The sequence below is a fragment of the Eurosta solidaginis genome, chromosome 3 (assembly GCF_040869045.1).
Source record: "Eurosta solidaginis isolate ZX-2024a chromosome 3, ASM4086904v1, whole genome shotgun sequence".
Taxonomy (NCBI): Eukaryota; Metazoa; Arthropoda; class Insecta; order Diptera; family Tephritidae; genus Eurosta; species Eurosta solidaginis.
The window spans coordinates 203060102-203076382 of NC_090321.1; the positions used below are offsets into that span (position 1 = coordinate 203060102).

Genomic DNA, 16281 nt, shown 5'->3' on the forward strand with positions numbered 1-16281 from the left:
GAGTTTTCTTCTTTTTTTTTGCTTTTATTTCGTTTCCAAAGAAATTATACAGCAAAATATTTTGCCATGGAATGACCCACATACACTTTTACCGCGGGCAGGGATTTCTAACGCTTGCAACAATTTGTATACATTTTCATTTTTCATCTTCATTTTTGTGGTCTTCTATTACTAGCTGCTGCTGCTTCTTCTTCTTCTTTTCGCTAGCTCCTCCAGGCACAACAACAAATTGATATATAGACACTTGCTTACTTACTCGCTTGCCTACAAGCGAATCGATAATTTTTTCTTCATCTACAAATAGCTGAAAGGGAACTTATCATGCAGGTGGGTTTTCTCGGTTACAGCACATGGCCGCTTGATTCGGTTGAATTTTGTTGCTTGATTAAAGGCTGAGGGGAGAGGAGATGTTCGAGTGGACTTATGACTGGATTGGCGCGAGTGCGAGGGAGTGTATGAGAGTTTATTTGTTTTTTTCATGTATATATGTATGTATATATATACATAGAAAATACCAACACTAAGATATAAGAGCTTGATTGCGTGTTCACTGTTTTTTGTGCTGGAATTTCTTTCCAGCTGTCTACATGTGTACGCAATTATGATTAGTATATTTTTCCATTTGTGAATTTTGTTGTTTGATGACTATTTTTCAAATTCCCTTGTTTTTGCTCTTTTTTTATTTTACAATTTTCTTTTTTAATAAATTTTGTATGCGATATCCAATTTTTACAATACCTTTTCGTTTTATTACTGCGCTTTTTGGTTGGCCTATTTGCTAAAGTTTTGCTCGTCGTTTTTTATTTTTATGTTGTTGCTGCTGTGTGGTCTGCGGTTGGTGAAAAGTGTGACAATTGTCGTTTGGGGCGATTAGTGTTCTTAAATTAACTTTGGCTTGCCTCAATTCTTAGGAAAAAAACTCAAAAAGGTTTAATCTCACGTCGATGACAGCTGCTGCCTTTTTTCGCTTTGCATATACTATTTGTAGTTGTTATTGGAAATTTTCTTTTGCTAAATGGAAAATGTGTCAATTTTTTCTTTGTGAAAACCTCAATTTTTGCACTTTATAGCCGAGCAGTGCTTTTTGTAGCTGCTTTAATGGCAAATTTGTTTATTTTATTTGAAATTTTTTTCTTGCTTTACTACTTCTCACTTTTTTTCAATTCACTCTAAATTCACCTAATTTTACAAATTTTCATTTCTTTATCACACTCAACACTTATTTTATTCAGCTCCACTGCTATTTTTGCGCTCGTATTCTATATTCTTTTACGCTGAGTACCGATTTGTTCACGTCTCGTAAGGATACTAAAGCAAAAATCCGTTTCTGTACAATTTCAGTTATGGCTCGTCGACGCTCAGCAGTTAAACGTAGGCGAATTGTGCGTTTGTTGTTTTTGTGCTCTTCTGCTCTTAATTTTTCTTCTTTCTGTTACTGCTCCCTTTTTGTTGCTTTTACGGCGAATTGTCTTTTCTGTCACAGGCAGTTAACGCATTTCTTAGTCAAGCAATCGTTTTCTTTTATAAAAATTTACTATTTTTTCAGTTCATTAAAATATTTTCGAGGTCAACACTGCGTATACGCAACTTTTTATTCTTTTTCCTTTTATTGTGTACTACAAACCACTTGATTAGTGCAATTTTTGTTCTTTCAATATTATTTTACAATCCACCGTTGCTTGACTGTTAATGCTTGCCTGTGAAAATCGATTATACGCTCCAAAAGGTATAACCAACATTCATTTAGTTTAAGCTCAATTTTGTTCCCACGGCGAACATTGTAGGCTTTGCATATCAGTGTGTTTGGCGCATGCGCTAACTTGTTTGACGTTTCCCAAAAAATGAATGGGACCATATGTGCAAAAATGATTTGTTGTGTATATGTGTATACAAATACATTAAAAAGTGCTGTATACATATTTAGTTTTTTGTAAAGATACTTTCATATACATTGTACAGTGGAGTATTTAAGGAAGAAGAAGTGCTATGAATTCGCTATCGAAAAAAAGGGTATCAATGAGTTGCCGATTTTTTCCGGCGAATTATCGGTTTATTATCGAAAAATTATCCATTTATTATACAAGGGTCATTGATTATGTGTCAGAAAGCTAGCCATACCGGCGGCTACCGTGGTGTGGTGGGAGAGTACTCCGGTTACCACGCCGAAAGTCCTGGGTACAAGTCCAGTGCCAACCAACATCAAAAACTTAGAAATAAATTGTATAAGTTTAAAAGAGTTTTTTTTCAAGCGGTGCCGCTTTTGAGCGAAATTTTGCTAGCGATGCGGCTGCTGTTCGGAGTCGACATAAAACATGAAGAACTAAAGCGCGGCCTTACTCTCTTCAGAGGTATTTTTTATTGATATGTTGCCAAAAAGTTATATATTTTTCAACTTATTGTCGAAAAGTTATCGATTATTTATGGAAGAGTTATTAAAAGTTATCGGTTTGTTATCAAAGATTTATCGACTTTTTATCTGAAAATTTATCTATTTTTCATGAAAAATTTATCGATATGTTTTAGATTTGTTATCGACAGGCTATCGATTATCTATCGAAAAATTATCAAAAGTTATATATTTATCAAAAAGTTATCAATTTGTTATTGAACAGATAGCGATAAAACTTCGCCCTAAAATCGATGACACGTCAGCACCTAGCTGTGAGAAGGCGATAAGAAACCTCATATACACAGCAACAAGCAGATGATAATACTCACACATATACATTTATAGAAGACAACAGCGAATGTGAAATGTAGAGAGATGATAGAAGTAGATAAGCACCTAATCAAGAAGACTATTGGCGAAAAACTTGGAAGAAATAGGCGAACGAGGCAATGGAGAGTATAAAAGCAGCGTACTCCAAGGAATAATCAATCAGTTTGATTTTAACACGTTGTAAGTGAAGTATGCGAATAGTTTTAATAATGAAACTCTACCACTATAGTGGTATAGAAAAGAACATTTTGAAAACTGAAAACTCAAGCTTATTTATTCGAGAATTAGGAGATACGAACGATAACAGGAGGCAAATTATAATCGAGAGCTCTTGAGCTCACCTCAACAAACCGATAACTCGTCAAAAATAATTCCATTTCGTCAATAAGCCGATAATAAAACAATACCGTTTGTTAGAGATAAGAAGTCGACAAACATCTTCTCAAAAAGCCCAAAATTTTTTGTTTCTGACAAAATTGCCCCTGCTGTTTTCTTTTTTACTTCAACCACTTGGCGCGTTCGAGTTAATTTCGAAACATATGTTTTATAAACTTACCGCTTTGAGTGTGTACATAAAATTTCACAAGTACTTGGCACTCACTTTTTTTCCAATTTTTGGGAGTCTGTTTATGGTCATCGCGAAAATCTGGAGCTTCAGGAATGAACGCATTTTCAACGCGCAATATATTTAAGAACGAAAAATACCTTCGCGACCGAGAAGCGATGAGTGAAAGTCGGCTGATCAAGAGCTTTAAGCACCAGTTCCTTGAAATTTGGTAAATGTTTAGCTTTTTGGCTAGGTTGATACTTGCAATACTTATTTCGCCAGGTACTTCATGTACTGTTTAATTTTTGAAAAAATTCATATTTGTAGTTCGATTTGAAGATTAAGAGGAAGGGAGAAGAACATCTACAAGGATAGTAGGGGACATGGTCAGGAACGAAGAGAGAGCCAGACACAAAGAAAGGCAGAGGCAAAAGGAAGGGGGAGAGAGGAGTAAAGGGATAGGGAGAGAGAAAGTCAAGGAGTGAAGAATAGGAGCGGATAGAGAGAGGCAGAAGGAAAGGTGGAGGCTAATTTAGGGTAAGGAAAAGAAAACAAGAGAAGTGGGAGAAAAAGGGGTTGGGAATAATGGGGCATTTTAATAACTAATTTGGGACTTAAAGATTAGAAGTCCGGAAATAGTTTCTAAGGACTTTTATTATAAAAGTAGTAACAGTTCAGGGGTCACTGACCAAAAAAATAATAATAAATGTAAGGCGCGATAACCTCCGAAGAGATTTTAGGCCGTGCTTCTCTTCCAATTTGCGTCGTACTCCTCTTCATTTTCCCTACAAATTGGCCGGACGGGACCTACATGTTTTATGCCGACTCCGAACGGCATCTGCAGGGCAGACGAGTTTTCACTGAGAGCTTTTCATGGCATAGATACACTCGGAGCGCTTGCCAAACACTGCCGAGGGGCGACCCCGCTTAGAAAAATTTTCTTCTAATTGAAAAACCTTATTTCTAAAATTTTGATGTTGCTTTGCCAGGGGTGTGAACCCAGAGCATACCGTGTGGTAGGCGGAGCACGCTACCATCACACCACGGTGGCCGCCAACTATAATTAATACAATTGTTATTTTTATGATAAGTTAAAATTAAATATTGGCGACCGCCGTGGTGTGATAGTAGCGTGATCCGCCTACCACACTTAGTGAAAACTCATATGCCTTGCAGATGCCGTTCGGAGTAAGCATAAAACATCTGGGCCCTGCCCCGCCAATTAGTAGAAAAAATTAAAAGAAACACGACGGAATTTGGAGGAGAAGCTCGGCCTGAAATCTGTTGGGAGGTTATCGAGCATATCACGTTACATATATTTATTATTATTTATTATTTATTTTTTTAAATATATATGCCAATAGACAGATTGATCATAAATTTTGAAGGCCTTGCAGGTATTCGGAGGTATTTTGAATATTATAACGCTACGGCAAGCCACTGTACTAGGCGAACCAATATCTGTATACAAATGCCATGTTTCTATGTGTGTATGTTTCACTAACCCTAAAATATTTCTTATCAATATGGCGATTCCGTCATCTGCATTTGTCACTTGGCCAGCCAGCTTCGCATTCGCTACCCGCTAGTGACGCTCTTTGTTTCTCGTCGGCAATTCGCATATAACTCCCACGCACAATATGGTAAAATATGGGTGTATTCGCGCTTGAGTCAATGAGCCAATGGTGCTGCCTGTGAATGACAAGTAAGCCCAATAAGTCTCGCTGGTTGTTTAATAATTATTGTAAAGACTGGGTTTGACAAGTTCAGAGAAATGATGACGGCAATTTGGATGTACATATGTAATTAATGTAAAACTCTAATAGATATTATACAAATTATTAATTCCATATGGAAGTTTCCATTGTTAAGCGCGATAACAAGAATTAACCTTTTCGATGTTTGTGTCGTGATTTTAACTCCCATTCGAACTCATTTGATATAACGGATTCACTTTTTACTATAAAGAAATCTGTCCTATCCTATCTTAACTCGTAACAAAATAAAAGATAAATCTTTATATAAAATGTTCACTTATTTAACAATGTAGTATATGTATTATTTCCAACTGTTATGTACAATACTCAGATGATGATTTTTATTCTGTTGCTGAGCAGATTTAGATCACGACGCTTAACAAACCTCCACCTGTCAACAACTCAGCAAAAACAAAATCCGTGCCTCATGCGAATGCGCCCCTCGTGTCGGTTGGGCGGTCTTAGGAGGGTATTTATCCGTTGGGCTTATTATTATTATTAACCCTGTCAGATCGGCCTCTTAAGCTTGGATTAAACTTCAGTTAAAGTTTAGAATGAAAAACTATGGAATAAGTTTAAGCGTTGTATAACTGACAAACTGAGTTTAACTTGTACTGAAAAATCGGGTCTAAGAACTGAAAAATAATTTTTTTTTGATAATGATGTTTTCATAGCGTTTAATTATGTACATTGGAAAAAGCTGTGATGTTCTCTATGTCACTACGAATAAATTACTGCTGTTATTAGCCAGGTTCTTTTCCCTCATAGCTTTGCTGCTATCTCTATCATATTATACGTATATATGTATTCCAAATTCAAAGAAATAGAGAGTTGTATAATTAAGTTCTTTTAGTTACTATCAATCACAAAGGCATTTATGTACGTGCTTTTATAACCACACTTACATTGTAGGTATGAGTACAAGGTTATTTTCAATGGTAGACGCGAAAAACGTTGTAAAATTCTCAATGAGGGCAAACCCTTTTTTATCGATGCTCATGTTGTTGTTGTTGTATCAGTACATCGCCCCAACCTAAAGGTGCGACCACTAAAAAATTGCCATCAATATCCTCTAATGGGAGTGCGGGGAAACTTACAGTTTTAATAGGGGTGGGACAGAGAGAAAGGGGTATTAGAGGCGTTGGTTCCACATTGCTTTTGAAAAGACTAAAAGATTAAATTATCTAATATTTCTGTGTATGAGTGTTCAACAAACGTTTCTGTTAATTAAAATATGTATATGCATTACCCGGTGAGCTGTTGCTGCCGAAAACCATATCCGGGAATGTTTATTTTTTTGGAAAGCCGTTTTTCTTTAGTTGTTACTTATGTTGAATTCTTACATTTCTCACTCACACTGTCCTCTAACCCTTTCCTTTTCATCATATCGGTATTTCAGCAACTTCTCGAAACAAACATTCAAGGCGTAAGGTACAAACTTTCATACAGATGGGATAAAAAGTGATGGAGGAGTCGCGAGTGGCTCCGAAGTTATGTATGTGATATTTAAGATTTAGTTTGCCACGCGCGTGAGTGCACCGAAATACCCAAACCAACCTCATCTTAAAGAATTCCCCTAAATCTAAGTCGAAAAGAAAATTTTAATTTTACTAACTATGCTCGGCCTACCACATCTAAGATCATGGGATCAACTATCGGGCAAAACAACATTGAAAATTTAGAAAAAAAAATATTTCGAAAACACTCCTAGGTATTTCTGCCATGAAAAGCTTATCAGTGAAAGTTCATCTGCCTCGTAGATGCCGTCCGAAGTATGTTAAGGACATGTATGTGCCGCCCCGCCAATTTTTAGAAAAATTTAGAAAGGAAATTACGCGAATTGAAAGATAAGGTTGGCATCTGGATCTACAATAATGTAATCTAATAATGGAAAAACCCTTTTCATGTTTATTCACTTGGACTATAAAACGTCTTTCCACTGAAGGCAGCATCATTGCTGGTGGAGCTTACAACCTTTTTCGCCTGAAAGTTATAACAAATATGTATGCAAAATGATGGTGTAAGTGCAGGTGACATAAAATGTTGTTCCACCAAATATTGTGTTCGGATCATAGGTTTATACCTGAAAAATTATGAATTTTGAAAAATTTCATAAACACATAAAACGCCAGAGCGGTTTGGATGGTAAAAAAAGAAACGGCTAGTTTTGGAAAAAAATGACGCTAGGCACGTTTTTGCCGTCTACCATTCAATTGTTTTGTATGTAGGCGTGGAAGTGTGTGGGCTGCGTGATCCTGAAAATATGAAAAGGAAACAATTAACTTAATGTAGACATGTTAACTCTACGCCCACACAAACATGTCCTCTATTTCCAAAAATATTTTTACATTCATAATATGTAGGACTTCATGCAAATATATTCATCATCATATGTGTGTTAATAAAATATCTCTATGTTTATTAGACTGGGTAAAAAAACATATCAAAGATCGCCCCCCCCCCCCCCCCCAAATGTGATGCTTGGGTTAAAACCATATTTATGTTTTTCATGATTCGAAAAAAAGCAAAATTTTTGTTTACTTTATTTACCTTTTAATATCCTTAGATGCTCATACTTTTGTTTTACCTCCTTAAAGTATGCTATTCGTTCGACAAAACTATGAAATATCAAGAACAGGACGAAAATAACGACATTTCAATTTCAAAAATTTGATTTCAAAAAATCGCATTTCGCAGCCCCTCAAAATTAGCCTAAAATTAAGCAGCGTTCTCTTGGCACTTTTTTATTTCCTATGGGCGCCGGCCCAGTCTAATGTAAATGTTCGCATTGTTCATATATAAAAAATTAAAGTTGAATGGTTTCAATCAAAGTTGAGTCAGTAAACGGAAATTAGATACTTTTTATATGCTTGTATTGTATTTGCATGGCGACCCTTCTAAATTAAAGATGAATCGTTATCTTGAACTGGAACTCTTTAATAGTGTGCGAATTAACCTTTGCAAAACTTTCGGGTCAATTTACTGTCACTTAAACTTTGATTTGTGTAAGTGTGTAGGAAGACATAAGGACTGCTGCGCAAGTCGCCCAAGTAGACATTTAAATCTCGTTCTGCTGGCATAAAACTCGTCCAAGCATACTGAATGTCTGTATACATATGTACACTGGGTCGGGTCCATTTTTATGGACGAAAGTTAACCGATATCGCGCCATCGATTTTTCGACAGGATTTGCGCTCAATTGTTAAAACATTGGCGATAACTTACTTACTTAATTGGCGCTTAACCGTCTATACGGTTATGGCCGTCCAACAAGGCGCGCCAGTCGCTCCGCCAACCGGCGCCAATTGGTCACACCAAGGGAGTTTAAATCGTTTTCCACCTGGTCCTTCCAAGGGAGTGGGGGCCGCCCTCTACTTCTGCTTCCATAGGCAGGTTCCGATAGAAACACTTTCTTGGCCGGAGCATTAGCTTTCATTCGCATAACATGGCCTAGCCAGCGCAGCCGCTGCGTTTTAATTCGCTGGACTATGTTGATGTCTGTGTATAGCTCGTACAGCTCATCATTAAATCTTCTTCAGTACTCGCCATCGCCAACGCGTAGAGGTCCATAAATCTTTCGAAGAACTTTTCTCTCGAACACTCCCAAAGACGCTTCATCTGCTGTTGTCATGGTCCATGCTTCTGCCCCATATAGCAGGACGGGTACGATAAGTGACTTGTAGAGTATGATTTTCGTTCGCCGAGAGAGGACTTTACTTTTCAATTGCCTACCTAGTCCAAAGTAGCATTTATTGGCAAGATTGATTCTTCGCTGGATTTCAGTGCTGATGTTGTTGCTAGTGTTGATGCTGGTTCCCAAATAAAAGAAGTCTTTTACTATTTCGAAATTATGGCTGCCAACAGTGCGTGGTTGCCAAGGCGCGTATGCGCTGACTCTTTGCTCGATGACAGCAGGTACTTCATTTTGTCCCCATTCACCATCAAACCCATCTTTACCGCTTCTTTTTCCAGTTTGGAGTAAGCAGAACTAACAGCGCGGGTGTTTAGGCCGATGATATCAATGTCATCAGCATATGCCAGTAATTGCACGCTTTTATAGAATATTGTTCCAGTGCGCTTAAGTTCTGCAGCTAGTTTAATTTTCTCCAGCATCAAATTAAAGAAATCGCACGACAGGGGTTCACCCTGTCTGAAAACTCGTTTATTTTCGAACGGCTCGGAGAGGTCCTTCCCAATTCTGACTGAGCTGATGGTGTTGCTCAACGTCATTTTGCACAGCCGTATAAGTTTTGCGGGGAAACCCATTTCAGACATAGCGCCATATAGGCAGCTCCTTTTCGTGCTGTCGAAGGCGGCTTTAAAGTCGACGAAGAGGTGATGTGTGTCGATCCAAGATTTGGCGTATTGTGAAAATCTGGTCGATGGTAGATTTACCAGGTCTGAAGCCGCACTGATAAGGTCCAATCAGCCGGTTCAGGGTGGGCTTCAATCTTTCGCACAATACACTTGAAAGGACCTTATATGCGATATTAAGAAGGCTGATTCCACGATAGTTAGTGCATTTTGCAATATCCCCCTTCTTGTGGACTGGGCAAAGAACACTTAGATTCCAACCGTCGGCCATGCACTCGTCCGCCTATATTTTGCTAGGAAGCTGCTGCATGCGCCTTACCAACTCCTCGACGCCGTACTTTAATAGCTCCGCAGGCAATCCATCAACGCCCACGGCCTTGCTGTTTTTCAATCTGGTTATTGCTATTCTAACTTCGTCATAATCGGGCGGGGGGACATATATTCCGTCATCATCGATTGCGGGATCGGGTTCTTCATCTCTGCGCGGTCAATTGCTGCCTCCATTAGGAGAGTCAATAAAATATGACACTATGGCAGCATTGCCATCAAACAAGTCCAATTTTCACATCCATTCTGCAACAGATGTCGCAGTGTTGTGAATATCAATTGACACGAACCAGAATAGAAGTAGGATTAATAACGACAAACAAAAAGCCGCTGTGATGGCTGAATGGTTATAGCAGCGGCGCCTAAACGTTGCCGATGAAGGAATTTAGCAGTTCCCGAAATGGATCTATACAACGAGGTTTGGCAGTTGTCTAAATTCTTTCTTTCTTCTGTTCTAATTTAAAAATTTTTTCAATTAAGAAAAAATTTATCATAACAATAAAAATAAAAATTATTTTTAGGCCTTGAGCTCGATTCGAACCCGCGATCTTACAAATCAGTAGGCCGATATAACAACAAAAATTGTTAACAACAAAAATTGGAGAGCAGAGAAGTATTCCCTCCATAATTGGCGATAACAGTTTTTTAAAAAAAAGCTATTTTTTGGGGTTTGGAGAGTGTTTTGGTCGAAAAATTTACCCTTTCGCCATTTTTTTCGCACGCTCGAAAATTATTTTTTTTGGTATGCGTAGTGGAACTTTTTTTCCTGAGCCCAAATCCTATCGAAAAATCGATGGCGCGATATTTGTTATCAAATCGACCCAGTCTAATGTACATATGTATGTTACGATCAGCCAGAAAGACCTTCAGGTCTTAGAAGCATTACCATTTATTGAACTTATCGACCCCTGGATTCGTTTTCCCCTAACGGGTGTGTAATAGAATGCAAGTTTTATTACGCGAGTCCGTAATCTTTCAGCGCCACATCCATGTTCTTTACTTTTCAGATATCAATGCAATTTTGGCGTGCTGTAAATTAATCTGCGCCACGCTTGTCATCATCAAGAGTGGGGAGCACGTATACATACCCTCGCTCGCCCAGAAATTTTTTGGCATCTTCGATATTCTCCGGATTATCATCTGGTATTACCGATGTCGTGGACATTTTAAGCTTGTTGTGTCTGACGCTGAACTTTAAATTATTTTTCCTCTGCTCCAGCGCGTACAGCGACTGGTGTTATCTTCCGCAACGTACCGGATTAATATCCGAATCGGAAAGTCCTCCTTCTCTCCCCACAAGGAGAGGAAAAAGGTTGATCCACCCCGGCATACCGATGTAAAGCGCTCGGTACAACCAACCGTGCCTGAGTCGGAAGAGACCAACTCGTTTCCACCAATTCCATCACAGCTGTATATAACTCCTGTGGATTTCTTTTTTTCCTCTGTTTTCATGAAATTGTAATAGCAGCAGATCCACTGAATTCTGGAACCAAAAACCACCCCGATGTAATTCGAAAGCGCTCCCAGGTTAGACGACGCTTCCAAAATAGGGATGTTTTTTAGTCCACGGATACACGATTCCACTGCGACGACGCAATCATCATAAAGCGTTTTTCTTCCCCATCATGTTCAATAATTCCCGCTTAATCGCCTAAACGATTTTGGCTGCTTCGTAGCAATTAACACCAGCTGTCCCTGTTTCGCGATAACTGAAGCCATTCATCTCACCCGCAAAAAAATTCCAACCTATTTCAAAACCATTGCCCCAACTAGAATTGTATACCTATCTACATATTAGTGATCAGCAATTGAAAAAAAAATACTATTGTATTGAAATTCTTTCACTGGCAGAGATGTTTTAAATGATGATACTCTTTGATTTAGCTAAGAGAGTACACACCCAAAGAGATATTCCGTTGCCATTACTCATCTCTCAGTAAAATACAAAATTTCTCTAGTTAATTCAAGCAAATAAATTTGTTTATATTTCAGTCGTTGATCACTTATGAAGCTGATCGAAATAGATGAGATCATCAGTGCGGATTTAATGAAGTGAACGCTAATAAATTTTAAATAATACAAAATAAGAGAACTACAAACAAAGGCAATGCATTTTGGTATATTGGGCAGTGGCGTTGTAGGTCTCACAACCGCTTTGGAGTTGCAGCAAATATTTCCAAATGCACGAATTACAATACTCGCTGATCGTTTCAATGAGGATACAACCAGTTATGTAGCTGCGGGTATATTTAGGCCGGGCACTAGCTTTACCGGTCCAACGAAAGAAATAACACAGTAAAGTATTTAAAAAAAAAATTATTGAAAATCTTATGTCTTATTTATACTCGTAAACCACAGACAATGGATAATTGATGCCTTCAACTACTGGGATGAGATACGTCGCTCTAAAGAGGCACCACTGGCGGGTGTTTGTCAACTTTCTGGTTATATATACTCATCAACTTCGCCGAAAATAGTGAAGGTATGACTTCTAATCTTTTTATTGATTTTCATTATTAATTGAGTTTTATTACTTTAGATTGATGTCATAGTTGGGCATTGTGCCAACATAGTGTATTTGATTGATAACACTACGGACTCGTTCAGTTTATGTGAGGTCTTCTTGGGGGGAATATTTTGAATAAGGTGCCACGATTTTCCAACTTTTTTTTTCGAGGGGTGGCGGGGGTCCTAAAAATCACAAAATTATCTCTGCCAACTCTAGGAAACTCTTAGTTTATGAAATATAAGCTTTTTAATTTCCAATTTAGTAAAATTTCAACTTAAGTCCTGCACTTAAAATTCGGGTCGCACATGTCGATAGCGGTATCAAAAAGACGCGTATTTTGCGTGAAGAATCCGAAAGCAGAAACAATATTTTTTATCTCGTTTAAAAGTTATTCGCGGAAAACCCGTCGGTACCATTGTCGCTTTTTTCGTTGTTGCAATTAAACAAACGAAAACATATGAAGGTGGTGAATAGTGTTGCCAGCTCCGCAACAATATCTTTTTATCATGGTAAAACATTATAAGGTGGTGGCACGACGAGATAAATGCAAACAACTATCAATGTTTTTTGGGCTTAAGTGCGGAATACATACATTTGTCAAAAAAAAAAAAAAAACAAAAAAAATCGGACTTTGTAGAGATTTCTATGCTGATTCCAACGCTATATTTCTATTTTGGTGCAAAAAAAAAAAAAGTTATTATATATATATATAAATCGATCGCGTGAACAGGATTAGCCTGGTTTCATTGGGCCACTTGAGGGCAGCGCGCTGCCACAACGTCCATTAATAAAAAAAAAGTGAAAGGTTTGGGGGTAATTCCATGTCAAAAGGCGAAATTATGAAGTTTTCAAATCAAAATATCTCCGAAACTAGTGGATGGATTTCAAATTTTAAAAAATCGAAAAATAACTTATAAAAATATCTTTCATCTGATGTATATATATCTTTAACTTTTCTAGTCTTTATTTACCAAAAATTTGAAAAAGCTCTTTTTTGGTGGAAATTTTTAAAATTTTAATTCTGCGTAGAACACCCCTCTGCATAGGCGGCCTTCGGCTGCGCTTATAAAAAATAACCGTGGGCTACGCCATGCCAAGTCCGGGTGTGTGGTATAAACCCTGGCTAACGGCGAAACCGTCGCAATATTATTTTTGGGACCATTTCCGAACTACCTTATGACTTTTCGAAGCCATGTCGGGCATATTTTGGGGACCCATTTCAGTATTTTGACTATTTGAGGTAAACTTGAAGCTGTTTTGGGACTAGTTTGGAACTTTTTCAGGATTAAGTTACGGGTTCACTTTAGAATAATTTAAGGGCTCAGTTCAGGATATTTTTCGAAATAATTTTTTTCTGTTTTTGGATATTTTTTCAATGACTTTGGTATCATTCTGTTACAAATTTGGGACCCTTTTGTAATGATGTACCGGTACTGGTTCGGAATGTTTTCGGATGTCAGGGGGCCACCTTGGTTCTACTTCAGGATATTTCCAGGACTAGTTCGGGATTGTATTAGGAAATATTTGTTATTCATATTGGAATCAATTCGGGATTATTTCGGAACTCCTTTGAAACTTTTTTGGAAGCAATGCGGGATTATTTTAGGACCATTTCAGTATTGCTTTGGACTAGCTAAGAACCATTTCTTAATATTTTAGGGCCACTTGGGGATTTTTCCGAGACAATTTCAAAACTATTATTGGCACTTTTTCATGCCAGTTCGGCAATATTTTCAGGACTATATGGAATCTATTTCGCAACCATTTCAGCATTACTTCTGGAACGATTTTTTTGGATCATTCGGATATGAAAACATTTCAAAATTGTGTTCCAGCATTGGGGACTGCTCTAAAACTTTTTGGAGATAATTTGTGGCTAAATTTGTATGTATTCCACTTAACATTGTTGAGCTTTCTTTTTGAATCTCTTTATATTTTACTTGCGGTTTGTGGATGTGAGTAGTGAGTAAACTGTATGACTACTCGCGCTGCTTCCTGTAACTCCCTCTGATTTTCTTCAGAGATAAATTATATTTCAATCATGATCCCGCTCAATGTTATTCGAGGTCGCGGTTATTAATTTTTCATTTTACACATTGTTACATGCCTTTAAATTTAGAAAGAAACCATAATGTACTACAAAGGAATCCTAAGGCCAACGCCAAAATACATACATGTATGGTTTAAAATCTAAAAAAATAAAAATAAATGTAAGGCGCGATAACCTCCGAAGAGATCTAAGGCCGAGCTTCTCTTCCAATTTGCGTCGTGCTCCTCTTGATTTTCCCTACAAATTGGCCGGACGGGACCTACATTTTTTATACCGACTCCGAACGGCATCTGCAAAGCAGATGAGTTTTCACTGAGAGCTTTTCATGGCAGAAATACACCCGGAGTGCTTGCCAAACACTACCGAGGGGCGACCCCGCTTAGAAAAATTTTCTTCTAATTGAAAAATCTTATTTCTAAAATTTTGATGTTGCTTTGCCCGGGATTTGAACCCAGGGCATACGGTGTGATAGGCGGAGCACGCTACCCATCACACCACGGTGGCCGCTGGTTTAAAATCTACTTAAGCTATTATTCCTTACAAGCACCTACTTGAAGTTTATTTTGTTTATTTTAGAATCATTTTCTTGAGCAACTATTGCCGGTTTATCGCCAAGCCACCGAGGAGGAGCTCAAGCTTTGTCAAGGCGATTGGAAGTATGGCTCATTTTTCACAACATGTCTTACAGAGTGTCGACTGTTTCTGCCGTATGCAACAAAGAAGTAAGAACATATAAAAATTGTTAAAACTTATTTTCATTTTCCACGCACACGACCCCAATACTAATTAAGATAATGTATCCCTGACGAATTAAGCAACACAATTTGTGCTCTGCTGTCTTCATAACATCCGTCAATTTTTTACACCAACCCAAAATATGTCAACTTATACACATCTCGATCTATTTATCATGTCTAGATTCATCGCAGCTGGTGGTCAAGTCACACGTCATCATATCAACGCTTTCTCTGATGTTGCGCAGCACAACTTTGACGTCATCTTCAATTGTACCGGTTTGGGTGCCAAAGATTTGTGTAACGATCAACAACTCGTTCCATTACGTGGTCAAGTTTTGAAAGTGCGGGCACCTTGGATAAAACTCGCATTTTATGGTGATTATGATACTTACATTTTGCCTGGCTTCGAGGCTGTCACACTTGGGGGTTGTCGTCAATATGATAGCTACAATTTGAATGTCTGTAAATATGATTCAATGGCTATTAAGGAACGTTGTTGTAGTATGTTACCAAGCTTGAAACGTGCCGCAGTAATATGGGAGACTGTTGGACTACGACCACATCGTGCTGTGGTGAGTTTTCCCTTAAAGTTTCCGAAGACTGGACAATTTTTGTTTAATAAATTCTGGAATGTATTTAGGTACGCGTGGAAAGTGAAATTCTCCATTTGCCTACTGGTGGCATTCAAAAGGTGGTACATAATTATGGGCATGGGGGCTATGGAGTCACCACATCACCTGGCACTGCCAAGCATGCTGTCAAAATTGCTCGAGAGCTATTGGTTGGTAATAGTAAATTATAAGAAAACTTCTCAATTGAAATTTTTATGTGAATAAACTGCTAGTATATGCGTAAGGATCTTTGTTAAACATTTGATTAAGTGACAAACTAAAATGTTCAGGCAATTTTTTAAGTTTTGTCTTAGATTCCTTTATTGAGGTCGAGCGAGTTACCAAAAATGGCACTGCGAGGTATCTGAAAACCACAATCAAGAATGGCCATCGAAATTAGGATTATTAATCTCATGCTATGAGCCAGAAATTTATTTGCGAAGTTGGGATATGCTCTCCCGCTAGTATACAGTTCTTAAATCACCTTTATGGATGCTGTTATTGCTGTAGTGATTTTATGAGCACACGCTCCTTAAGCGCCCATTACTGATACTTAGCATAGACTTGACTTGACTTGGCGTAAACTTGGCAACTTAGCCACGATTATACTCCACTTGGCTCATAAAATCTGGCATCATAATCAGCGTTGAAATTTATTTTTAAATAAATGTCAATTTGTATGACAAAATGTCAAAATGAAATGGAAACAA

General features: G+C 37.9%; 2 protein-coding genes across 3 annotated transcripts in view; one reads left to right on the plus strand and one right to left on the minus strand.

Moving 5' to 3' along the window:
* The window catches only part of Rab3 (RAS oncogene family member Rab3), a 102088-nt gene extending 100339 nt beyond the window's left edge, over nt 1–1749 (minus strand). The window contains exon 1 of one of the 2 annotated variants that reach the window (XM_067774729.1): nt 739–1749. The gene's annotated coding sequence lies outside the window, so the exon portion shown is untranslated. The remainder of the gene's footprint in view (nt 1–738) is intronic. The other variant, XM_067774730.1, reaches the window with a different exon arrangement.
* Daao1 (D-amino acid oxidase 1) lies at nt 1709–15873 on the plus strand. The gene is made up of 6 exons (XM_067774728.1): nt 1709–1726; nt 11657–11959; nt 12023–12146; nt 14800–14945; nt 15142–15532; nt 15601–15873. The coding sequence occupies exons 2-6, from the start codon at nt 11772–11774 to the stop codon at nt 15760–15762; spliced, it is 1011 nt and encodes a 336-aa protein (XP_067630829.1). The 5' UTR covers nt 1709–1726; nt 11657–11771; the 3' UTR covers nt 15763–15873.
* The last annotated feature ends 408 nt before the right edge of the window (nt 15874–16281 follow it).

Bases quoted from the DNA above. Each gene is read 5' to 3' on its own strand.
- Daao1 (XM_067774728.1), top strand. From the start codon at position 11,772: ATGCATTTTGGTATATTGGGCAGTGGCGTTGTAGGTCTCACAACCGCT. The intron at 11,960-12,022 runs GTAAAGTATTTA...CGTAAACCACAG, and splicing joins CCAACGAAAGAAATAACACA to ACAATGGATAATTGATGCCT. The intron at 12,147-14,799 runs GTATGACTTCTA...TGTTTATTTTAG, and splicing joins CTTCGCCGAAAATAGTGAAG to AATCATTTTCTTGAGCAACT.